This window comes from Cottoperca gobio, chromosome 2, assembly GCF_900634415.1.
Source record: "Cottoperca gobio chromosome 2, fCotGob3.1, whole genome shotgun sequence".
Lineage (NCBI taxonomy): Eukaryota > Metazoa > Chordata > Actinopteri > Perciformes > Bovichtidae > Cottoperca > Cottoperca gobio.
In genome coordinates, this window is record NC_041356.1 from 3102934 (window position 1) to 3124030 (window position 21097).

Below are 21097 nucleotides of genomic sequence, written 5' to 3' on the forward strand. Positions count from 1 at the left end.
CATACAGTACGTAGTACATTTTTAACAGCCATCCATTCATCCATCGTCTACCGCTTATCCGGGATCGGGTCGCGGGGGCAGCAGCTCCAGTAAGGAACCCCAATCTTCCCTTCTCCGGGCCACATCCTCCAGCTCCGACTGGGGAATCCTGAGGCGTTCCCAGGCCAGTGAGGAGATATAATCTCTCCACCGAGTCCTGGGTCTTCCCCGGGGTCTCCTCCCAGCTGGACGTGCCTGGAACACCTCCCTAGGGAGGCGCCCAGGTGGCATCCTTACTAGATGCCCGAACCACCTCAACTGGCTCCTTTCAACGTAAAGGAGCAGCGGCTCTACTCCGAGTCTCTCACGGATGGCTGAGCTTCTCACCCTATTTCTAAGGGAGACGCCAGCCACCCGTCTGAGAAAACCCATTTCGGCCGCTTGTACCCGTGATCTCGTTCTTTCGGTCATGACCCAGCCTTCATGACCATAGGTGAGGGTAGGAACGAAGATCGACCGGTATATTGAGAGCTTTGCCTTCTGGCTCAGCTCTCTTTTCGTCACAATGGTGCGGTAAAGTGACTGTAATACCGCCCCCGCTGCTCCGATTCTCCGGCCAATCTCTCGCTCTATTGTCCCCTCACTCGCGAACAAGACCCCGAGGTACTTGAACTCCTTCACTTGGGGTAATGGCTCATTCCCTACCCGGAGTAGGCAATCCACCGGTTTCCTGCTGAGAGCCATGGCCTCAGATTTGGAGGTGCTGATCCTCATCCCAACCGCTTCACACTCGGCTGCGAACCGATCCAGTGACTGTTGAAGGTCACAGACCGATGATGCCATAAGGACCACATCATCTGCAAAGAGCAGCGATGAGATCCTCAGGTCACCGAACTGCAACCCCTCTCCTCCACGACTACGCCTCGATATCCTATCCATGAAAATCACGAACAGGATTGGTGATAAAGCGCAGCCCTGGCGGAGGCCAACATTCACGGGAAACGAGTCCGACTTACTGCCGAGTATCCGGACACAACTCTCGCTTTGGGCGTACAGGGATTGGATGGCCCTCAAAAGTGACCCCCTCACCCCATACTCCCGCAGCACCTCCCACAGTATCACCCGGGGGACCCGGTCATACGCCTTCTCCAGATCCACAAAACACATGTAGACCGGATGGGCGTACTCCCAGGCCCCCTCCAGGATCCTTGCAAGAGTAAAGAGTTGGTCTGTTGTTCCACGACCAGGACGGAATCCGCATTGTTCCTCTTCAATCAGAGGTTCGACTACCGGCCGAACCCTCCTTTCCAGTACCTTGGAGTAGACTTTACCAGGGAGGCTGAGAAGTGTGATACCCCTGTAGTTGGCACACACTCTCTGGTCCCCCTTTTTAAATAGGGGAACCACCACCCCGGTCTGCCAACCCCTAGGCACTGTCCCAGACTTCCACGCAATGTTGACGAGGCGTGTCAACCAAGACAGCCCCTCAACACCCAAAGCCTTCAGCATTTCTGGACGGATCTCATCAACCCCTGCGGCTTTGCCACTGTGGAGTTGTTTGACTACCTCAGTGACTTCCATCAGGGAAATTGACGATGATTCCCCATCAGCTTCCAGCTCTGCCTCAACCATAGAGGGCGTGTTAGTCGGATTCAGGAGTTCCTCAAAGTGCTCCTTCCACCGGCCGATAACCTTCTCAGTTGAAGTCAGCAGGGTCCCACCCTTGCTGTACACAGCTTGGATGGTTCCTCGCTTCCCCCTCCTGAGGTGCCGGATGGTTTTCCAGAAGCACCTTGGTGCCGACCGAAAGTCCTTCTCCATAGCTTCTCCGAACTTCTCCCACACCCGCTGCTTTGCCTCTGACACGGCAGAAGCTGCCGCCCTTCTAGTCCTTCGATACCCTGCAACTGTTTCCGGAGTCCTCCCGGATAACATAACCCGGAAGGACTCCTTCTTCAGTCGGACGGCTTCCCTGACCACCGGGGTCCACCACGGTGTTCGAGGGTTACCGCCCCTTGAGGCACCTAAGACCTTCAGACCACAGCTCATCACCGCAGCTTCAGCAATAGAGGTTTTGAACATCGCCCACTCAGGTTCAATGCCCCCAACCTCCACAGGGATGGCTGAAAAGCTCCGCCGGAGGTGTGAGTTAAAGATCCCCAGGACAGGGGCTTCCTCCAGACGTTCCCAGTTCACCCGCACTACCCGTTTGGGTTTACCAGGTCTGTCCAGAGTCTTCCCCCACCCCTTGATCCAACTCACCACCAGATGGTGATCAGTCGACAGCTCCGCCCCTCTCTTCACCCGAGTGTCCAAAACATGCGGCCTCAGATCAGATGATACGATTACGAAATCGATCATTGACCTTTGGCCTAGGGTGCTCTGGTACCACGTGCACTTATGAGCATCCTTATGTTCGAACATGGTGTTTGTTATGGCCATTCCATGACTAGCACAGAAGTCCAACAACAAACGACCGTTCGGGTTTAGATCAGGGAGGCCCTTCCTCCCAATCACGCCTCTCCAGGTGTCTCCATCGTTTCCCACATGTGCGTTGAAGTCTCCCAGCAAGACTACGGAGTCCCCTACTGGAGCCCCCTGCAGGGCTCCATTCAGGGTCTCCAAGAAGGCCGAATACTCAGAACTGCGGTTTGGGGCATAGGCACAAACAACAGTCAGAGTTTTCCCCCCCATAACCCGAAGGCGTAGGGAGGCGACCCTCTTGTCCACCGGGATAAACTCCAACGTAGCGGCGCTCAGCCGGGGGCTAGTGAGTATCCCCACCCCGGCCCGACGCCTCACACCTTGGGCAACTCCGGAGAAGAATAGAGTCCAACCCCTATCCAGGAGTACGGTTCCAGAGCCAAGACTGTGCGTGGAAGTAAGCCCCACCAGATCCAACTGGTAGCGATCCACCTCCCGCACTAGTTCCGGCTCCTTCCCCCATAGAGAGGTGACGTTCCACGTCCCCAGAGCCAGCCTCTGCTGCCCGGGTCTGGTCCGTCGAGGTCCCTGACCATCACTGCCACCCGTGTGACAGCGCACCCGACCCCAGCGGTTTTTCCCATGAGTGGTGGGCCCACAGGATGGATGGATGGGAGGCACCACGTAGCTTCTTCGGGCTGTGCCCGACCGGGCTCCGTGGCAAACCCGGCTACCAGGCGCTCGCTGTCGGGCCCTCCCTCTGGGCCTGGCTCCAGACGGGGGCCCCGAGCTTCCTCCGGGCAGGGTCTCTCCTTTCCTTTCCCTTTCTTTCATGAAGTCGTTTTTGAACCATTCTTAGTCTGGCCCCTCGCCTGAGACCAATTTGCCTTGGGAGACCCTACCAGGAGCACTAGGCTCCAGACAACACAGCTCTCAGGTTCATAGGGACACACAAACCTCTCCGCCACGATAAGGTGATGGTTCCCAGAGAGGTAACAGCCACACCCGATAAAGAAATGAGGAGGATAATGGGGAGATGTATGATTGCAGAGGCCTTCATGCTTTCAGTGGATTATAGACTCTTTAGATTCTGAGTCCAGCATCACTGCAACTAATGATCATTATTGATTATTCTATCAACTACTTTTTTCATTAGCCAATTGATCATTTAGTCTTTAAAATGTCACAAATAGCTTTACTTAGTTTCCCAGAGACCAAAGTGATGTCGTCAAATGTTTGATTTTCAGTCCAAAACCCAAAGTTATTAAATTTACAATTTTAAAGATGTGCTAATCGTCTCAGCTCTGACATACACTTAAACTATAGAACATAGATTTAAAACGTTTAAAGGTCATTTGTCTACTTAGATTTAATCAAAGAACAAGTTAACAACCAAAATATGAAAACAGCCTGATTCCAAGTAAAACTTCATCAACAAAAGATTTATTTAAAAAACATATAATAGTTGCAACTTCACACAGAGGAATATAATTGCATTTAATACAATTGTGTTCTTCTTTTAATGAATGTGTTTATTTCTAGACTGTTACAGGCTTGTTATGTGCTGCCACATGCTGCTGCTGTGATACTGTAAAGTGCTTTGAAGAAAGCTTGATTTGCATCCACCAAAAGGATTTTGTGCATTTGGGCACATGCAAATCCCTCTCCCCATTATGCCCTCAGTGTGTGTGTTTTTTGTGTTTTGGGGATGGCAAGAGAGAGCTGTAGGTTCCTGGATATTCCCCCGTCTGTCTGTGCACCACAGAACTGAATGCCACATCATTTCCTATTCCTCGTTCAGCCGCTACAAATAGAACGGGCATCTCTGGGGGCTCAGCTCACTGAGAGGAGGAGACGGAGTCAGAGGAGATGAGGGGTAGGTAGGGGAGGGTGGGGGGTGAGAGAGGAGAAGAGGGAGAGAAGAAAAAAAGGGGGGGATACTTGACCCTGTAGAAAATGGATAGGGGATATGGAGATGGAGGATGCTGAAATTCCAAAAGGAAAATGATTAACATTAGAAATGTAACAATGGAGACCTCTGGGAGGAGAGAGGGAATGAAAAACAAACAGAAAGGAGGTAGAAAAAAGAAAATGGGAGGAGGGTTGAGGATTGAGAAAAGGACAATTCATTTAAGAGTAAAGACGGAAAAGGCCGGGGGAGTAAAAGCAAGGGATGGATCGATAGACTGATAGAGAAAGATGAGAAGGGCAGAGAGTGAGGAGGCATTAATGGAGGCTGGTAGGAGACTGAGCTCAAATCTGGGACGACAAAGACTGGTGAACGTGGGTCAACAATGACATCACCGTCTACAAACTTCAGTTTATCTTCAGGGATTTATTCCTAAATGTGTAAATATGTCAAATGGCCTTTGATTTTCATCATTCTAAAAAAGAGAGAAAAATATCTTCGCTTTTATTAATAGTTTCTCAAGCTGTAACCAAAGCCTGGGAAATCTGTCAAGGTCAGGTGAATGACAGACCTATTGGCAGCAGTAGCACATCTTTCCTTTGTAGCTGTTGGTGTTGCATTTTAAAAATCTGAAACAGATGTCTGTTTACTAGATTGAGTGTAAATATCTAAATTGGAAGAAAACACTGGAAAAGAGGAATGGGGAATAAAAGGGTGGGGTCGAGAGAGCAGATTAAGAGGAGGGATGAATGAATACAGGAGGGGGGAATGAAGAAAGGAAGTAGGTTTGGCTGCCAGGTGTAACTTCGTAGCAACAGAGTAGTGTGTGTGTGTTTGTGTGTGTGTGTGTGTGTGTGTGTGTGTGTGTGTGTGTGTGTGTGTGTGTGTGTGTGTGTGTGTACAATCCTCACTAAGATTTATCTGAAGCCGTGTGTCATTTGTCAAATATGAACAATTCAACTCCAGGATTCCTGTGTGGTGACTTGACGTTACACGCTGTTGGTGGTCGACTACTGAGGTTTCTGTAGACGACTGTCATCAATATCAAAAGTCCCACGGAAGATGTGACATTGCTTCATCTATTTGTGAAAGTGATGGCCTTTTGTCATTGTGGTACATAAATGTTTTATGGCTTTATGCACACAATGTGGCTGCTGAAGAAGTGAGTTGTGAAATAAGGATATGAAGGAAGAGAAGTGATTTCTGACGTCTCTCACGCTGCATCAGTGATGGATTCAAAAATGTATTTTGTTGTTGACCTCTTAAATAATGACTTCTGCTGCATTTTCTAATGATTGACAACACAGCGTGGAGCAGGTGGATCATTCTAAGTGACACCTTCCACATTAAACTGAACCATAGTAAATACATATACAATGATAATAGCAGCTTTAAGTTCCTATATGTTTTTCTTTGATATTGAAAAGTGTATACATGCAGCTGGCATGAATGCTCTTGTAATATAGCATTCATGCCAACATCCAAATTGTAATTGTAACAGGAATATCAAAATATCAGACTTGGTACTTATAATACAGAAGAGTCTGAAACGCTGCATGCCTCACGTCAGCCAAAGTGTGTCGTTCATTTTCCCCTCACATGTTCGCAAGTTCATCCAGCCCACATGATGTGAGCGCCAGCTTCACGTGCAGCTGGGGACATTTGTTGCATGTCCTTCCCTGTCATCTCGCTACAGGCCAATCTCTAACAAAGCGTTAAATGTTAGCATGTCTGACCCGGTAAGACTGCTGTTGTGACGTTTACATACTGGATACTGGGAACTCGTGCCTTGTTGGACTCGGAATTGTCTTTGTCTGGGTTTGACTATTGTACAGCCCTGTTACATTGTGACTCAGGCTCTTATTCATGCTTTAGACCGACTGTAAGCCTTCCATCATCTATATAGGTACGGTCTAAAAGGGGCTTGAGATCATAACAACACACACTATGTTTCTACCTGTAACAAGGAAACTTATATTCCAATGTGTTCTATTCTGCAGAGTCAGATCCTTTATGTCTTTGTGTTTCCATCCGAGTCGAATGAATTAGAAGCTTTGCTGCGAGTGTCGTGAACTAAACATTTATTTCTGATTGAGGCATTACGATCCGTCTCTGCACACATTACAGCATTCAGCTAAGCCACATCAAATACATTTTTATGTTTTTCTCTAAAACTTGTGTATTTGAAGAGCTAATGTATTTAGGACATGTCATTGTTTGTCATGGTATACAGGTAGAGGGTATTTGCAGCTAGGGAATAAGTTTTCCTGTTTGGACACTGAATAAAATGACAGAGGGTAAATATGTGCCTTGAGATTGCTTTTAGCTTTGAAAGGCGCTTTACAAATACAATTTATTATTATTATTATTATTATTATTATTATTATTATTATTATTATTATTATTATTATTATTATTATTATGTATATACATATACAATATAACAATGTTTACATAAAGGATATCGATACCTTTTGAAAATGACACTTTTTGGCAGCTATGGAAGTATCTGAGAGGTACAGCAAAATTAATTTGTGCGTAAATGCAAAGTTACTTGGTGATCTTGTGGCATAGTGGGTTAGTTAGTGAACTACTGTCGCTGGCGAGCTAATTGCTAACTCGCTAACTCACTAGCCGGCTTGGCTATCACCAGTCAGTTCTCTCTACTCTCTCTAAACAAACATCCCTACGATGTGATAAAATAACAGGAAGCGCTGCTTCGGTGTGTTTCAGGTACTGCAACAAGCCGAGGGAGCCGCACAAGCAAGGATATATTTTTTAAGATCAATGTGTGTGTGTTGGTGAGGCTCACACACACACAATGCCGACACAGACCTGTCGCGCCGAGACATCTAATTAGGGAGTCTTCATGGTCTGGAGTCTGTATGTGTATGTGTGTGTGTGTGTGTGTGTGTGTGTGTGTGTGTGTGTGTGTGTGTGTGTGTGTGTGTGTGTGTGTGTGTGTGTGTGTGTGTGTGTGTGTGTGAGAAGGAAGGAAAGAAAGAAAGAAAGAAAGAGAAGAAACTGCTGAAAGTTGTGGTCACAAAGTGTGTCAGGGATAGTGTGTGTGTGTGTGTGTGTGTGTGTGTGTGTGTGTGTGTGTGTGTGTGCGTGTGTGTGTGTGTGTGTGTGTGTGTCTGTGTGTGTGTCTGTGTGTGTGAGAACAGGTCCTAAGAGAGGAGGTGCGGAGATGCAACAACAGAGAAATCAGAGTGTGACATGAAATATTCAGCTGGGCTTCAGAGGCGACTGTCCAGAAATAGGTCAGCTCAACGTGGTAGCCTCTTATTGGCACACATACACACACACACTCACACACACACACACACTCACACACACACACACACACAGCGATAGATTGTCACATTGTCCGACAGTTTAAAGACCTTTTTAAGTTATACCAGGTTTTAATGTGTGATTAGCAGCATCAGCTCCCAGTGCCACAGTCGTAGTAAAGAAAGCCCCCTTCACCTCATTTCACAGTAACGCTTGTGAAGTCAACAATCCAACATCTAAGATCAACCAGACACTGCCCAAAACAGCAAGTCCTCTCCTGGGTGTGACTAAAAGGCTGTTTTCTCCACAACAAAAGAACCGCGATTAAATGAAATGAAGGCGACGAGCTCTTTTTAGAGCTTTTATTTATCTGCTTTGCTTCTCCTGTTTTGACAAATGGAATAATTAAGAGCAGGTAAGTGGCAACTCCCAGGGGAGTTGCTGTACGTTACCAAGGAGGTGGTGGCAGTTTTGCTGCGTTGATAATCAAGATGGTGATAATTGTGAAGTTAAAAACAAACGTTAAAGCTCTTGAGCAGCATTTATTTTACTTTATATCCCGAGAATGTTCCATCAGTGAACATTTAGTCTCACAAACAGCAGAAAATCCTTAACACCCTCTATCAGATATTATAATATATAGAGAGATGCTTTTCCACTATTTAATTTTAACATGAATACAAACTTGAAATTGCGTTTTAGGACTGCAACTAACTTTTATTATTTATTGTCATATTAAATATAATCTGCCAATTTCTTTTCCGGCAGTCAGCAAATTGTGTTTAGTATTTATGACACGTTTGTATTTTTTCTAAATGTCACGTCTGCTTCTAAGAGGAGGGGTGAGAAGGAATGTGAGAGATGTCATTGTCAATAGAATCCTTTGGTGCAGGTATTACAATCTGCAACAAAATGTTTTAATGTAAGATCCATTCTCCCTCACAGTTTTCAAAGCAGAAATACAATTAAAAATCTTTTTTGAGTGTAATTCTATTTGAAGTGAACTCCAGCCTGGCGAAATTCCTTCATTCCACCTCCACAATAATTAATGTGGACATCCCAGTGGAGTCAAAGGACTGTCAGTATGAGGCGTTGTATGGTTGTATAGACACAATACACTGGTGAGGGTAATACCTGCTCACTATTGTGGACTCAACAGTATTATCTTTGAGCTTATTACTCTTGGAATGCCCTTCTAGAGGTGAGGAAGCATCTCTCCATCATCAACATGTCATTCAGAACAACTCTTTGTTCTCCACCATATGAGCAGTTAATGCATACTAGAAGACACGTGGTGTTATGGTAACTACCATGTCCAGTGCGCGCGGGACAGGGTAGATGAAGCGGCTGTTATGAGTTCATAATACTTATACTGTGACTTTCCTCCCCTCTGAGTCTGTTACCTGAACCCAGCGTGCTGCTGCACTGCCATTTCTCGGTGCTCGTCGGCTTCCAGCAGGATTGCCACAGAGACAGGTAGTACTGGTCGTCGGCAGTCACCCACGCCGGGCTCATCACGGCTCCCACATCCAGGCAGAGCGCCAGGAAGACGCACACCAGCCCGACCAGCTTCAGCGGCGTCAGCGGGGAGCTGCGCGTCGACTCCTCCGTCTCGGTGACAGCAGACGACATGGCGCGGCTGGAGAGGCGAAGAGAGGGGGAACCGGTTCAAAACCGGGGAGGATGCCGATATGTGTGCGTGGATGTATTCCTTCCAGACGGTGTGTGTGTGTGTGTGTGAGTGTGTGTGTGTGTGTGTGTGTGTGTGTGTGTGTGTGTGAGAGAGAGAGGGGAAAGTCTGAGCTGAGTGTTGTTGTTGCTGCTGCTGGTGCCGCCGCAGCCGCCTGCGTTGCGCGCTGGACGGACGCTGCGCCTATGGGCACCGCGCACCGGAGATCTCCACCGTTTACAGCGCTGACGTCAAGGCTCCAAGGGATCAGCAGGTGCTACAGGGTCCTAGAGAGAGAGAGAAGAAGAAAAGGAAGGAAGCCGCTCAATCAGGGCTGTAGACAGCATGAGGAAGTCCTGAGCCCAAATTCAAAGACACACACGTGGCTTATTCATGGTAGTCCAAATAGCGATATATCTTCTGTAAATCACATCTCCCTACTTCACAGCCCAGTCTAAATGTTTAGGCTACTCTACACTGTACTGGCCTAATCAATATAATCAATAACACACTCTATCAATCTACCAATTAGAAGATGAATTAAAAAAAATTGTGTTAAATGTGTGTGTTAAAATGTGTGTTTAAAAAAGTTTCTGTTTGTAAGAAGATGACAAATGTTTTATTTCAGTCTTGCCTTAAATTCCACTTGCTTCATTTAAGTTTCATGTTGAAAACAGAGCAAGGAGGATGACATCATTTAAAAATGAATATCCCCAGTTGATCATTGGAAATAATATAAATGATCTCACCACATTAAGCCTTTTTTCATGACTTCTTAAAAATCTGATTTTGGGTTAATTATTAGATTAGATATCAAGGGGGAAGCAAAGAGGAGAAGAGAAATGGAGAGCAGACACAATGATGGAGCCAGAGAAAGTGGGAGGCACATGAAGGAATATTATTGTTTCTTCTGCATACTAATGCTAGGCCTGATATGAGACAGAGAGAGACAGGAGGGGGGAAGCAGAGGTGAGCAGGTTTAGGGAGGGAGAGCCATCCATATGTTTATTCAAGCAGAAAGAAAGGAGGGATGGAGAAACTGATGGAAGGAAAAGATGGCCTTGTTTACTCTCCATCAGGACAATAATGAGTGATGATGAGGGAGAGACAGAAGGAGGCAGGGGAGAAGAGAGGGGAAGGGCAACAGATAGAGGTGAAAGAGATGGAGGGATGGAAGCCTGCAGGAATAAAGATGGAGGATAGATAGATAGTAGTCTTAATAAATAGACTTACTGTTGATCCACATCAGTTATTCACAGCTAAATAGGAAAACACCTCCTGACACTGTTTAGTCTGTGACACACCGCCTCTCAGACAAAAACATCGTCATGCTAATAAACATTTGTTTTATCAAATAAATCATGGTTAAAAGGTAGGAAGTGGAGCTAGATTAGTGCATAATAAAGGAATATACTTGTGTTGCTAGACCAGTGAAAGCAAATGAAGGACAGCGGCAACTCATATTTACTTTGTTAATTGGATTATAGGCCCCCGCAAGACTCAGAAACTGTTTTAAAAGGGATGGAGAGTGAGGTAATTCTCTTACTTCCTCAGAAAAGTAAAAGCTGCATAAACATTGACTGGAAACCAAATGCAACTTTATCAAGAACATGTTTAATTTCCAGTCCTTTATTGACTTTCAGTGGAAGAATAATGAAGGCACCACCAATAGTTTTTACATTCTTTATGAGCTGACAGATCCAGTTGAGGTTCAGTACAGAAGATGGTCTTCTGCACATTGTAGCTGGATTAACAAGATCAGGGACAGTCAAAGATGTTCAGTGGAGGTCTTCAGCCCTAAATGTGTCAAGTCATCAAGCTACAGAAAATGCTTACCTTGATATTTTTGGAAATCATACAGTTGGGCAAGTGAATGACCTCAAACCAGAAATAAAAAACAAAAGCACTTATACCTTTTTTGGGCCAGCGCCCTCCTATCCATTATCCAGGACCCTTACCACCCCCATCAAATAAAATGTAGGCTAATTGTCTCCCCTGGATTTTAATGTTGATTATTATTCTGTTTGTATTATTCTGATTTTTATTCTTAATATTTATTATTTATATTACATATTGATTATATTAATTTTGTATTTAAATTATTATATTATTTTTCTTATTAGACATTCAAACTTTAATTGGTGTTAAACACAGCAGCCTCAGAAATGCAAAACAATTTGTACCCTTTCACACCTAAGCCTCAAAATGTCCTGGACTTTTTTGCTTATTTTGACCATAAAAAGGTCAGAAAATGTCCTGTGAGTAAGTGCTTTTCCCCAACTTTCAATATCTGGCAGTTATTTACAATTTACTAAGAGTGTAATAACAGTTTAAAATGAGGAAAAACACAAAAACGGAATTTGATTTTAGAGTTTTAGTGAACAAAAACCACTGCAATTGCACATGAATAACAGATTTTGCATGTTAAATTGGAAATTTTAAAAGCTCCGTATCTCCGCTCTGCTGTCTGCGTTTCTCCACCGCTTGTGTGTCTATTCAGTACCAGTGTTGTCAACTTATCAGTAAGGAAATTAGCTATTGGCTGTCCAAAATGTCGCTAAATGACGTCATAGCCTAATTTGCATACTCTGCGATTTGCATGTAATTGTAATGGACGCTGTAGGAGAGAGGAATAACTGTGGGAGAGACAAAAAGTGTGTAAAACAAACCCTAAATATGTTTAGAACTACAAATTAACTTTCTTCTGTTGGTTCTTGTTTTATTATTTTGCCATTGAAATAGGCGATCACTTCTCAAAATAAAAAGTCGCTAGATTTGTCGCTAGTAGCTTTGGACAAAAAAAGTTGCCAAGAGGATTTGGAAAGTCGCCAGATTTAGCGAGAAATTTGCCAAGTTGGCAACACTGTTCAGTACCATATTGGCTGTAAAGCGCAATGTCTCAGCTTTCAGAAACCGATTCCGATAGCGCAGACCGTGACGTTTTTTCAAGCAGCACTTTATCGCTGGTCAGAATCAATTCTGAATTTGGTTTATTGCCAAGTAAATTTACAAATAAAAGGACTTTGCCTCGCTCTTTATTTCAAATATCAGATTTAACAACACAACAGAGCCTGTAAAACAAATGCACCCCAAAAACACATAAACGCCCCCCTTTTCAAAAATATTGCTTCCAGCGCCCCCCGACGTTCTCTGAACGCTCCCGTTGAGAACCCCTGCTCAACATAAACTTAATTCTTTACTTTATACTTTCAAATAATTTTTATGTCAGTGCTGAGCATTCTTTTCTAACCTTTAACCCCATAAAATAGCGTTTAACACAACAAGATAATAAACTTGTTAGCCAGGCTAACATTTACAGCTTACAGAACATTAGAGCACACAAACACAGCATTTAACCTCATTCCTTATAATGTGTTCACAACAAACACAAAACTGTCGCTCAAGTTAAAGAATTTCCGCCTACATAGAAATGGAGGAAAAAATGATTGTAGCCATTGGTCATCAATAATTAAAACCGGTGAAATTATATAATTTAAAGTAACACAGTATGTAGATATCTGCGTATAAACAAAAGCATCGCTGCAGTATTTCTACGTCCTTCAGATGAAGTTATTTTGATTGTTGTGGCGGAAGAAGTAGAGCTACCCTGACTGGCTTTTCAATATTACAGCCATGGTGCGTGTCAGTTTTATAGTTGATTTATTGGATTCAATTATAAGTGTCAGAAACAAGAAAACGGCTAAACGGATAAATGTTTACATTTTGAGCACCAAACCTAAAATATAAACTTTCGTGGTTGCACAGTGATAACAGTCAAGAAAACAAAATGATGTATTATTAAAGCCACACAGTTGCAATCTAATCCAAACTTGAGTTTCTCTTCATGGTCCTCTCTGTTTATGGTCTCCTTGTACTGAAGAACGTCACTCTTTTGTCGTCTTCTTGAATGTCTGTGAGGACACATGATGGGAGGGGTGGAATGTCAGGTTAATAAACTAAGAGGGAAAAGGTTTGCACAGATTAACTTAAATACTATTACACCTGTCCATAGTTGGACATCACAAAATGTGAAAAAGTCGTATGAAGCCTTTTTTGTGTCTCAACTGGGAGCTTTCTGACAAAGCAACTGTTCCAGGAGTGTTTGCTGCCCCCAGAGTTATGGGGCTTGTAGTCTTTAAACACACTTGTTTATCAAGCAGAACTCAAGTCTCAAGTCCTCACCTTTCAAACAGATGAAGTGAAGGTGATCTCCACATGGAAGATTCCTCCAGTGGAAGCGGTCGCTGGTGTCGATGCCACCACAGGGACTGGTGTCTTGCCAGACGGACTTTGCCTCCCAGTAGTTGTAGTTCACAGAATCACCAAACATCCAAAACCACTCACCACTCATCAGGTACCTAAAGAGGGACGCTTCGATATTTTAACTTTTAAGTGAAGAACACAAGGATTCTAAATACAAAACTACTACTTCCCATGTACTGTTGCTCAGAGGTAAACAGTGGCAGATTGCAGTGTCCAAGTGAGGATGCATGTCAGTGTGTGATTGTACAGGCAAGAAGCTGCTTCAACAGAACAAGCTGCTCTGTAAATATTTCCTGGATCAGTAAAGTTGGGAAAACAATGGCACACGATTAACAGTGCAGCCCTGCCTAAAGCTGTATCATCAAATACATCTTAGAATAATGTTAGAGTAGGGGTCAACAACCTTTTTGAGGCCGAGAGGTGTTTCTTCCCAGCTGAAGAAGCAAGGCGTTCAGTGAGAGCACTTTGGAGGCACAGCGTTAAATTAGCTGAGATGTTTTGGTTGCGTCTGTTGCCGCTTGTAGCTCCTCTCCAGTTACTCTACTCTCTCTTTTAGTTATCCAAATGCTTATGGAACTTTATATGTCATAATTCTGAGAAAGTAGAATTCATAGCTTTGATTTACTATCTTATCATTTTGGGAAAGTCAAATTCTGACTTTTTTATTCAACTTAAAAAGTGGAAGGCAGGAGAAACATCCACCCTTGATGAAATGGACCTTGTTATTAGATTTTTGAAAAAGTATAGTATGTCTTGAAATCATAAAAAATAATATAGTATGTCATAACAATTATTAGTCATAATATAGTAAGACATAAAAATAATAAAAAAGTCTTAGTATAGTATGTCATAAAAATCATAGAAAGTGACGGAGTACCTGCGGAGTCCCAACCAAACATGTCCAGTGAGGGGGAAGGAGGCTTTTTTCAGCACCTCTTCCACCTCCTTCTGCTCCTGCTCACTGCGTATGCTGAGCAGGTCCCAGTAGAACTCTCTGCAATAGAACAGGGCATCCGACCATCACAGCTTCTTCTCCACCACGACTATTCTCCTACCCATCACCACCGCATCGAAGAAGGGCCAAGGAGCAGCCAGTTCTGGATGTGAACAACAGTACATGTGGTTTAAGCGGTTTCCTCAGTTTCTGCAAGTGTTTACAATCACACATATCTGATGAGATTTATTGGATTACATGTCATGCGTCAGACGATTGATTGTAAACTAAAGGATTATTCAGACCACTTTTCGGAGGTTGAATTGAGAAGTGAGCGCAGCATAAAATTCAGTAATTACTCTGATTTAATTATTTTCTGTGGCGAGCGAAGTGAAGACTATTCTCCACAGACAGCTCTTCAAATCACACAAATATTCTCAGTTAGATCCTTGAGATACGTCTGTATGCTAAATGCAAGTTCAAGAAGTCCTCAACTGCAGCTGATGTAGTAAACTGATATTAACGTGGTAAAATCACAATTTTAATATCTCCAGGATTACCTTGGGTTGTTGCTGCCGTTGTTCTCTAGAGAATTCCCGACAAGGATCTCGGCTCCATTGATCCTATAGGGAAAATCTTTTCTGTTAGTGATGCTAATAGATGTGATCCTGTACATGTCCGGCAGGAGCAATTTCCACCAGTGGGTCGGTGCATCTGATGTATGGAAGCAGGATCCTTGCAGAAAAATTGAGCTTTTATCTCCATCAATTCCGAGCGAAGCGTAATGGGTAGAATGTGTCGATGACTGAGATGCTATTCCACTGGGTGCCAAATTTGACAAAGAGGTATCTTGGTGATGACAAAAACAACAACAAAAAACTTGAATAGTCTTGCACAATCCTTACATCTCCAACTATCTTTTTTTTGTTCGAACTTACACTTCACTTTAAAGACATGAGTAGGATATTTCCAAAAAACAATGTATAGACTCATACAAAAATAATCCCTCTCAATCCTCACTGATGACCCACTAGGTGTGATGTCTGCCTTCTTTTTTCTTTTCTTTTCATTTAGCTGTGTTCAGGATGTTCTATCTCTATAAAAAGACATAACGACTAGGTGCCAGATCGTAAGCACGGATGTAATGTAAGGGAAAGCTACAAGAATCGCAGACACAGTGGCAAAAAAAGCAATATAATATATTCAGCAAAGAGTGATTAGATTTTATAGAGAGAAACTTTAATGCTGTGTGTAGCTACTGCTGAAGGTATTTCCAGTTAAGCTCATGGATGCATAATAAGATACTTCGATGGTTTAGCTCCACCTAGTGGCCAGAAAGAGTTTCTGGAGAATAGAACCACTATGGAGCTAAATCCGGGCCAAAGGTTTTGATCATTTGAAAAATGAACTGCACAATCTGTCATCGTGTATTGCTCTTATACTGCTATTGGTAGCGAGTACGGTCTAAGACAGCATGCTAAACGGAACGGGTATATGGTGTAGAGCAGGGGTAGCCAACGCGGTGCCCGCGGGCACTGGGTCGCCCGCAGGGACTACGTGAGTCGCCCGCAGGGCATGTTCTAAAAATAGCACTAGTCGCCATGAAGCTCCGTCTAAAATTTGTATTTAATTGTTTTGCAGTTTGTTTGTTTTAATCAATAACACTTGAATTATTCTTTATTTTAAAATGACAATATTGAATATAGAATTTAAAAAACAAAAATGTTTTATGTATATATGAACTCTGACCCTGTAAACTAAATCTACATTTCCCTTTTCGCTGAGACAAGCTAGCGGGAGCAGCTACGGTGGGGCGCGAGCTGCATTTTTACGCTAAATATGGCAGAAAAGCGAAAGAAAACAAACTATTTTCACAATGATTGGGAGGAAGAATTATTTTTTACAACAGTGAAAGAAAAGTGTTTATGTCTCATTTGCGGGGCGACGGCACATTGTGGAGACACTTCGGTACGTGTCACAGAAGCTCCCATGCTAACTAACTAACTCCCCACCTGCAGCACTGCGGGCAGAACAAGCCGGGAGTTAAAGCTTTGAGCAGCAGCAGTCTGTTTACACGAGGCCGGTGAACAAGTCACAGAAAGCAACGGAAGCTTCATTTAGAGCTGCACATTTTTAAATAAAGTACAAGAAAGCTTTTTCGGACGGAGAGGTCTTGAAACGTGCAATGATGTTATTGAAAACACTGTTCAAAGACGAGAAGAAAGGTTCCGATGTGATCTCCTCTCTCTGATGTTACAAAGTTAGTGGTTTGTACAAACAGGATATGATCTGAAGATGTGACAGTTAATGATTTCCTTAATTTGTTTTTACATAAGTGATACTTTTTACTAAAATATAACATAAATAATATGTAAATATAATATGTGATTTTGAACAAAATGCTACAAATGTTCTCATTCATACAAAACTGTCAATAAAGATATTTACAAAAATATCAGAGATGTGATAACTCTGACTTTCAAATGTTGAAATAGATTGAGAACATAAATAAATAATGTTTCATGTTTAAATATATCTGTGTTTCCTACCATGGTAAATCATTAATAATCATTGTGAGGGATAATTAACACTAATATGTGATAAGACAGTCTCTTCATTATATTTATTATTATTAATAATAATAATAATAATGATAATATTATCATTAAAGGTGAACCGTGCAACTATGTTATTCAGGAAGTTTGTATCAAACAAGTAGCCCTTCGTATTATTCAGAACCCTTGAAGTAGCTCTCAGTATCAAAAAGGTTGGTGACCCCCCCTCCCTGGTGTAGAGAAAGTGTAGAATCATACTTCTCGCAGTACCTACATTCCCTGAAGGCAACATGATTGAGGAAGGTCCTCAGCCTTCTTTGTTTTGCTGTCACTCACATTTTAACGCCCCTCTCTTTTGAAACCCCCCCACGCCTTATCAGACCCTAAAGTCTAAAACTGTAAAAAAAAAAAAAAAAAAACAGGATCTGAATCTGAAAACATAAAATCTCCATATGAGAAAAATTCAAATATCAAAATATACAGTACATGTATATGAGAGTGAAAAATTAAAATAAATTATTTATTCAAAAGAATTACAGAACTGCATCAAGGTAATATTCAACCTAACTTATTTTTTGTTTGAATATATTATTGTATTTTCAATATTCAAGATCAAAACTTGAACTTTGTTTCCATTTTTTTTTTTAATGATCAAAACCTTTAGCTTCATACACCACTTGCTTTGTGTCCTTTGTGGTGCGAGGGAATAGATCCAAAGATCTAATACAAATCAAATAAAAAGTAACTCCTTCACACACACTTCACATCACCTCTGCATTGATTTGTTAAAAATTACTTTCTGCCCATGTGCATAATGATGTATGGTGCTCAAAGTCTGCACTTTAATAATCATTCTACATTCTTTAATTCTTAAAACACAAAATGTAGAACTTTATGAGTTTTGAACTTGAACATTTAATAAATTCCCAATATTTCATAATTACACACAGGAAATTATTACATAATCTTGTGCTAAACGTGTTATATGATCGGTAAAAATGTAATTACAATATATATCATGATGTTTTATTACAGTAGCTCCAGTAGAGATGACTGAGAGATGCAGTTCTAACAACCCTAAAACATCTATGTGTTAAACAGGGAAGTAATATTGCGTACAATAATTGCATGTCATTGCAATTGTATAATTGAGTTTTGAAGGAAAAAAAAAATATATATACAAACAATATATTCAGAAAATAAATAAATGAGCTGGATCTTACCTGTGCAGCCAGGGAGGAGCAATAACAGGAAGAACAGACCTTTAAAATGAAAAAGATTATTCAATCAGAAAGTTTCGTAACATTGTTTCAAGTCATTCCTTCAACTATACATCATGTAAAAATACATTATAAACCAGCAATCACTTGTCTACTTGTATAAACTAATCCGACTCACTGTAGTTGTTATACATCATGATAGTATATGTTATACTGTGCTATGCTATGCTCTGCCCCCTGAGCTACACAGCACCAGTCCCTTATTTATATGTCTTTTCCTGACACTCCACGTTATCCTCAGCTACTGAAGCAAAGCAAATTAAAGATGAAATATAGAAGTCCACTTGAATAAGGAGCATTTGATGCACTTCAAGGACAGACAAAGCAACAAACAGTGAATGAACAGCAGCATTTCATGTGGGTAAAAGCAGATTAGAAGGTGTTACACAGTCTTCTGAAAATTGGAAACTTGAAGTCCTCAGTTTACGTTGAAAGGATTTCTGTGTCACAATAGTCAAATATGAAACTTTAGATAAACAAATGAGTCGTAGAACTCTGATTCCTGTGTATGGAAATACATGTAGATCTGTCAATCCACTAATCCCAGGCTTTCATGTATTTAATCTGTGGGAAAGTGTATTTACATGGATGGCTGATATTAAAATGCAATTAAGTCGAGCTGACCTTGAGTGAGATGTTTGTGTCGTCTACATGATCATTGCTTTGTCCTTTGACCGCTTGAGCCATTACACGCAAACAATTCTGTTGGGCCTCAACCGAAATATTGTGACATTTGTTTCCATATAAATAAAAAAGATCATCTGAAATATTCTGCATGATGAAAGGATGATCCCGTCAACTCATGTCCACACATTAGATTAATTAACATTTTATAATAAGTAATATTACTAGAACATTTCTGATAAAACTCTTTAGCAGGAAAAGAAAAGGATGGATTCCTGGGAATATCAGGTTCCATATTGGACCCTTTACTGTTTTATCATGTCTATATCAACATAACCTCAGCTTGGTCTTCAAATACAAATGTATGCACATAATGCAATATTGTGTGTTCATTTTAATTCATTAATAAATGCTTAAATTTGAGGCAAATTGTTGGATGAAAAGTCACACTGATAACTGCGATAAGATAAAAAAACATGAGATTTCTGTCCACGCTTATTAAATAGTTAAACACCTCAAATGTTTTAGTTATTTGTTCTTAGCTTTCAAAGTATTTAAAGATAACACTCACAGTAAACATCGTTGCAGGTCCTTGGCCTCAGCATGCTTCCACCTTGATGATTAATTGTTCTGCCTTTCCCAGATCGTTTCATTTCACACCACATGCGAACGCGAGGTAAATTATTCCCATCAGATGATTTGCATGTTCCCCATGTCTCCTGTCTCCGGTCAAGCAAAGCCAATTTAACATGTATACAAATATTCCATTCGTAGGCTGAAAGTTATAACACAACAATGAAATAGTAAACAGTGGATGGGAAAGCACATTCACTCAAAAGTTATTTTGCTACATGTGGAGGGAAACTTGGCTACAGACATCTGAAACTATCACTGCATTTTTGAAAGGTCACAAGTCAAAAGGTCAAATATTTAACTTTGGATTGTATTGTATTGTATTTCTGAGCATAGTAATATAATAATTATCACAATAGTGTTTACCACTTTACTGTAAACCAGAGGTTCAAAGACTAGTCCTGAACATGAAATAGAGATACGATAGAGCAGGGGTGTCAAACCTACGGCCGGCGGGATGACAGAGAAGACATTAACTGCAATACAAGTGACTGCTATTTCAAATATGTCTACTGGGGGGTCGCAAACACTGTCACGTAAGCAAACTGTTCATGCTGGAGCTGCAGGTAAAAAATGTCTTGAGCTGGGGGCTTCCATAAAGGGCAAGTTTACCTCATCGCTATCTTTGTGGGAGACACAACTGTCAAGTGGTGACCCTGCTCATCTTCTTCGTCTAAAAGATGTGCGATAATGCTGACATGAATCGGTACAAAGACAAGATTACGGGATTGCTGCGGGAGTTTGCTTCTGGTGGACTAGCAGCATGATTCAGATTTGAAGGACACCCTTTCTCAGCATCTCTTGCCAGGGTGCCCCACATTGACAGCCCTTGCTGCGAAGGTTGTGTGCATGTTTGGGACTACCTCCCTTTGTGAACAACTTTTCTCTGTAATGAGCATCAATAAAACAATATGAGTCAGCAGCTTCAGTACAAAAGAGTTTGGTTTGGTGGAACCTTAATGTTCGTGCACTATGTATTTTCTTATGTATAAATGTTATACATTTACAAGGCAGGGGGATTGACCTTCTTCTTAATAGTTCCCACTTTAGTTTGTACGGTGTGTCAGTTGAAATGAAGACTATATTGTTCAGTTCCAGATACCTGTGACTGAATGTCTTTGTAGCTACACTGATCTGTAAGATGTAACGCACATGTGTAAATGATAAACTGAGGCATAATATTGTTGAAATTGCACTTATTTTTCTTAAGAAATTTCAGGTAGTTCATAATGTTTTGTAAAAAGATAGTTCATTAAATGTGAACCTTTTCTGACTGTACATAGATTATCATGCTGTGATTTTACTGGTCCAGCCCACTTGAGATCAAATTGGGTCGTATGCGGCTCCTCAACTGAACTGAGTTTGACACCCCTGAGATCGTTTTTTTTTTATATTCCACTGTTATTTTTAATAAGATATTTTTTCAATTAGATAATGAAGGAGCACTGCAGTGCTTTCAAACAAAATTCCTGGTGAGCATCAATAATGAATCCAGGGATTCTTCCAAAGAGAAATTAATCTCTGAGGGTCCTCAAGAGAATTATTCACTTT

General features: G+C 41.8%; 1 protein-coding gene and 2 long non-coding RNA genes across 3 annotated transcripts in view; all 3 read right to left on the bottom strand.

Moving 5' to 3' along the window:
- The window catches only part of LOC115020252 (transmembrane protein 47-like), a 22066-nt gene extending 12684 nt beyond the window's left edge, over positions 1-9382 (bottom strand). The window contains exon 1 of the mRNA XM_029450208.1: positions 8992-9382. Within this exon, the coding sequence (XP_029306068.1) occupies positions 8992-9220 (229 nt within the window). The 5' untranslated portion in view covers positions 9221-9382. The remainder of the gene's footprint in view (positions 1-8991) is intronic.
- A 2985-nt stretch (positions 9383-12367) lies between these two features.
- Positions 12368-14567, bottom strand: LOC115020226 (uncharacterized). Its single transcript, XR_003833553.1, has 3 exons — positions 14398-14567; positions 13440-13615; positions 12368-13168 (listed from the first exon to the last, which is right to left on the bottom strand). It is a non-coding gene; the product is annotated as an uncharacterized LOC115020226 (long non-coding RNA).
- Positions 14568-15216: 649 nt separating this feature from the next.
- LOC115020234 (uncharacterized) lies at positions 15217-19603 on the bottom strand. The gene is made up of 3 exons (XR_003833554.1): positions 19485-19603; positions 18233-18271; positions 15217-15303 (listed from the first exon to the last, which is right to left on the bottom strand). It is a non-coding gene; the product is annotated as an uncharacterized LOC115020234 (long non-coding RNA).
- Between the last annotated feature and the right edge of the window lie 1494 nt (positions 19604-21097).